This window comes from Oratosquilla oratoria, chromosome 19 (assembly GCF_046742065.1).
Source record: "Oratosquilla oratoria isolate Oo_2021 chromosome 19, ASM4674206v1, whole genome shotgun sequence".
In the NCBI taxonomy this organism is placed as follows: domain Eukaryota; kingdom Metazoa; phylum Arthropoda; class Malacostraca; order Stomatopoda; family Squillidae; genus Oratosquilla; species Oratosquilla oratoria.
In genome coordinates this window covers 48745423-48746911 of record NC_134795.1, presented here as the reverse complement: position 1 = coordinate 48746911, position 1489 = coordinate 48745423, and the positions used below count along the sequence as shown (strand labels likewise).

The following is a 1489-nucleotide window of genomic DNA, read 5'->3' as shown; positions in this document are numbered from 1 at the left end:
GACCTTGGGTCACGTGATAGGACGGCGCGACCGACATGGTCGAAGATCTTTGGAGAGCGATGAACAACGACAACGGCGGCAGAAGTACCCAACACTGGAGAACCCTCTTTGAGGTGTAGGAGACCCTCGGTGAGGGCGCATTTGGGTGCGTCTACCTGGCGAGGGACCTAACCAGCGGCTCTCAGGTAGCGATCAAAGAAGTCCCTCTCTCCCGCGTTCTCTCCTGGGGAAGAAACGAAGGAAAGAGGATGCCCCTGGAGGCCATTTTGCTGTAGAAGGTCCAAGGCGTTCCCGGAGTCATCAAGTTGTATGACAGTTTTACCTGCGATGGGAACTTTTATATGGTGATGGAGCTAGTCCCGAAGGCGACAACGCTATATGATCACATGGAAAAGTTTGGTAGACTGCCCATCAAAGACGTTAAAAGGCTCTTCGTGGATATTGTCAAAACGGTCAATCGATGTCTAAATTCAGGAGTGTCTCATAAGGACCTTAAGCCTGAAAACATCCTACTTTACGAGGATCCAAACACTGGGCAGCTTAATACGAAATTGATCGACTTCGGGTGTGGGGAACGAGTCAAGAGCTACAAAGGGACCGACACGGGCGGGACGATGATCTACTTGCCTCCCGAATACATCGACGGAGGGGACTTCCTGCACGTCCCGGCGACAGTCTGGAGTCTCGGGACCCTCCTGTACTATCTGGTCTGCCAGGAAGATCCCTTCTACGATGAAGACGATATCGAAAAGGCCAAGCCGCCCTTCCCGCAAGACGTTCCCCCTTCGTGTCGGAAACTGATCATGCGATGTTTCGCCAGGGACCCTTGGAAGCGCCCCACCCTTGACGGCATCGTGCGGCACCCGTGGCTCAAGGGTCCTGGCAGCGGCTCCCAGATCGAGCCCCCCGACCCAAAGCTCTTCCCATCCAAAGTGCTCAAGAAAATGGCTCTGCAGAAGGACAAAAAGAAGAATGGCAGGGCGAAAGAAACGTGCAAAATCCCCAAAGAGAAGAACGCCAACAAACGAAGCTTATCAGAAGCTAAGGGCGCTTCGGAGAATTCCGGCTGTACTTCTGGAAAGCAGAAGAAGCAGAAGAAAGGAGAATGATTTAGCCGGCTGAAGAACAACACGACCCCCATCGTAAACGGCTCCATTTAAGCACTAAAAGTGACGGAAGTGCTACATGACCGCAGGTCAAAAGCTTCCTGGGATATTATACTGCTCAGTAAAGAAAACCAAGTCGATCACATTAGTGTACAAAGTATAAGAATACGAGCTTCCTTATGATGGAAACCAAAAGCTACACTATTTCTTCAAGAACGGAGCTCAAAAGTTGATTCATGAAATGCAATTTTTGCACTTTCAGTGGCAAGGAGGGTTCAATTTCTTTGTTCGAAAACCCCCTTTCCCCAGAGGATTCTTCTTGAATTTTACATTAAGAAATAAAGCTTCCATAATTATGGATTCTTGGTCAGAGACACAAATCA

General features: G+C 49.7%; 1 protein-coding gene across 1 annotated transcript; it reads left to right on the top strand.

Moving 5' to 3' along the window:
* The first annotated feature begins 347 nt into the window (after window positions 1–347).
* LOC143035640 (serine/threonine-protein kinase pim-2-like) lies at window positions 348–1109 on the top strand. The gene has a single exon (XM_076202506.1). It carries the CDS (start codon window positions 348–350, stop codon window positions 1107–1109), a length of 762 nt encoding a protein of 253 aa, XP_076058621.1.
* Window positions 1110–1489: the final 380 nt, after the last annotated feature.

What these genes read in the sequence shown, in the direction of transcription:
- LOC143035640 (XM_076202506.1), top strand. Translation starts at nt 348, where the DNA reads ATGGAGCTAGTCCCGAAGGCGACAACGCTATATGATCACATGGAAAAG.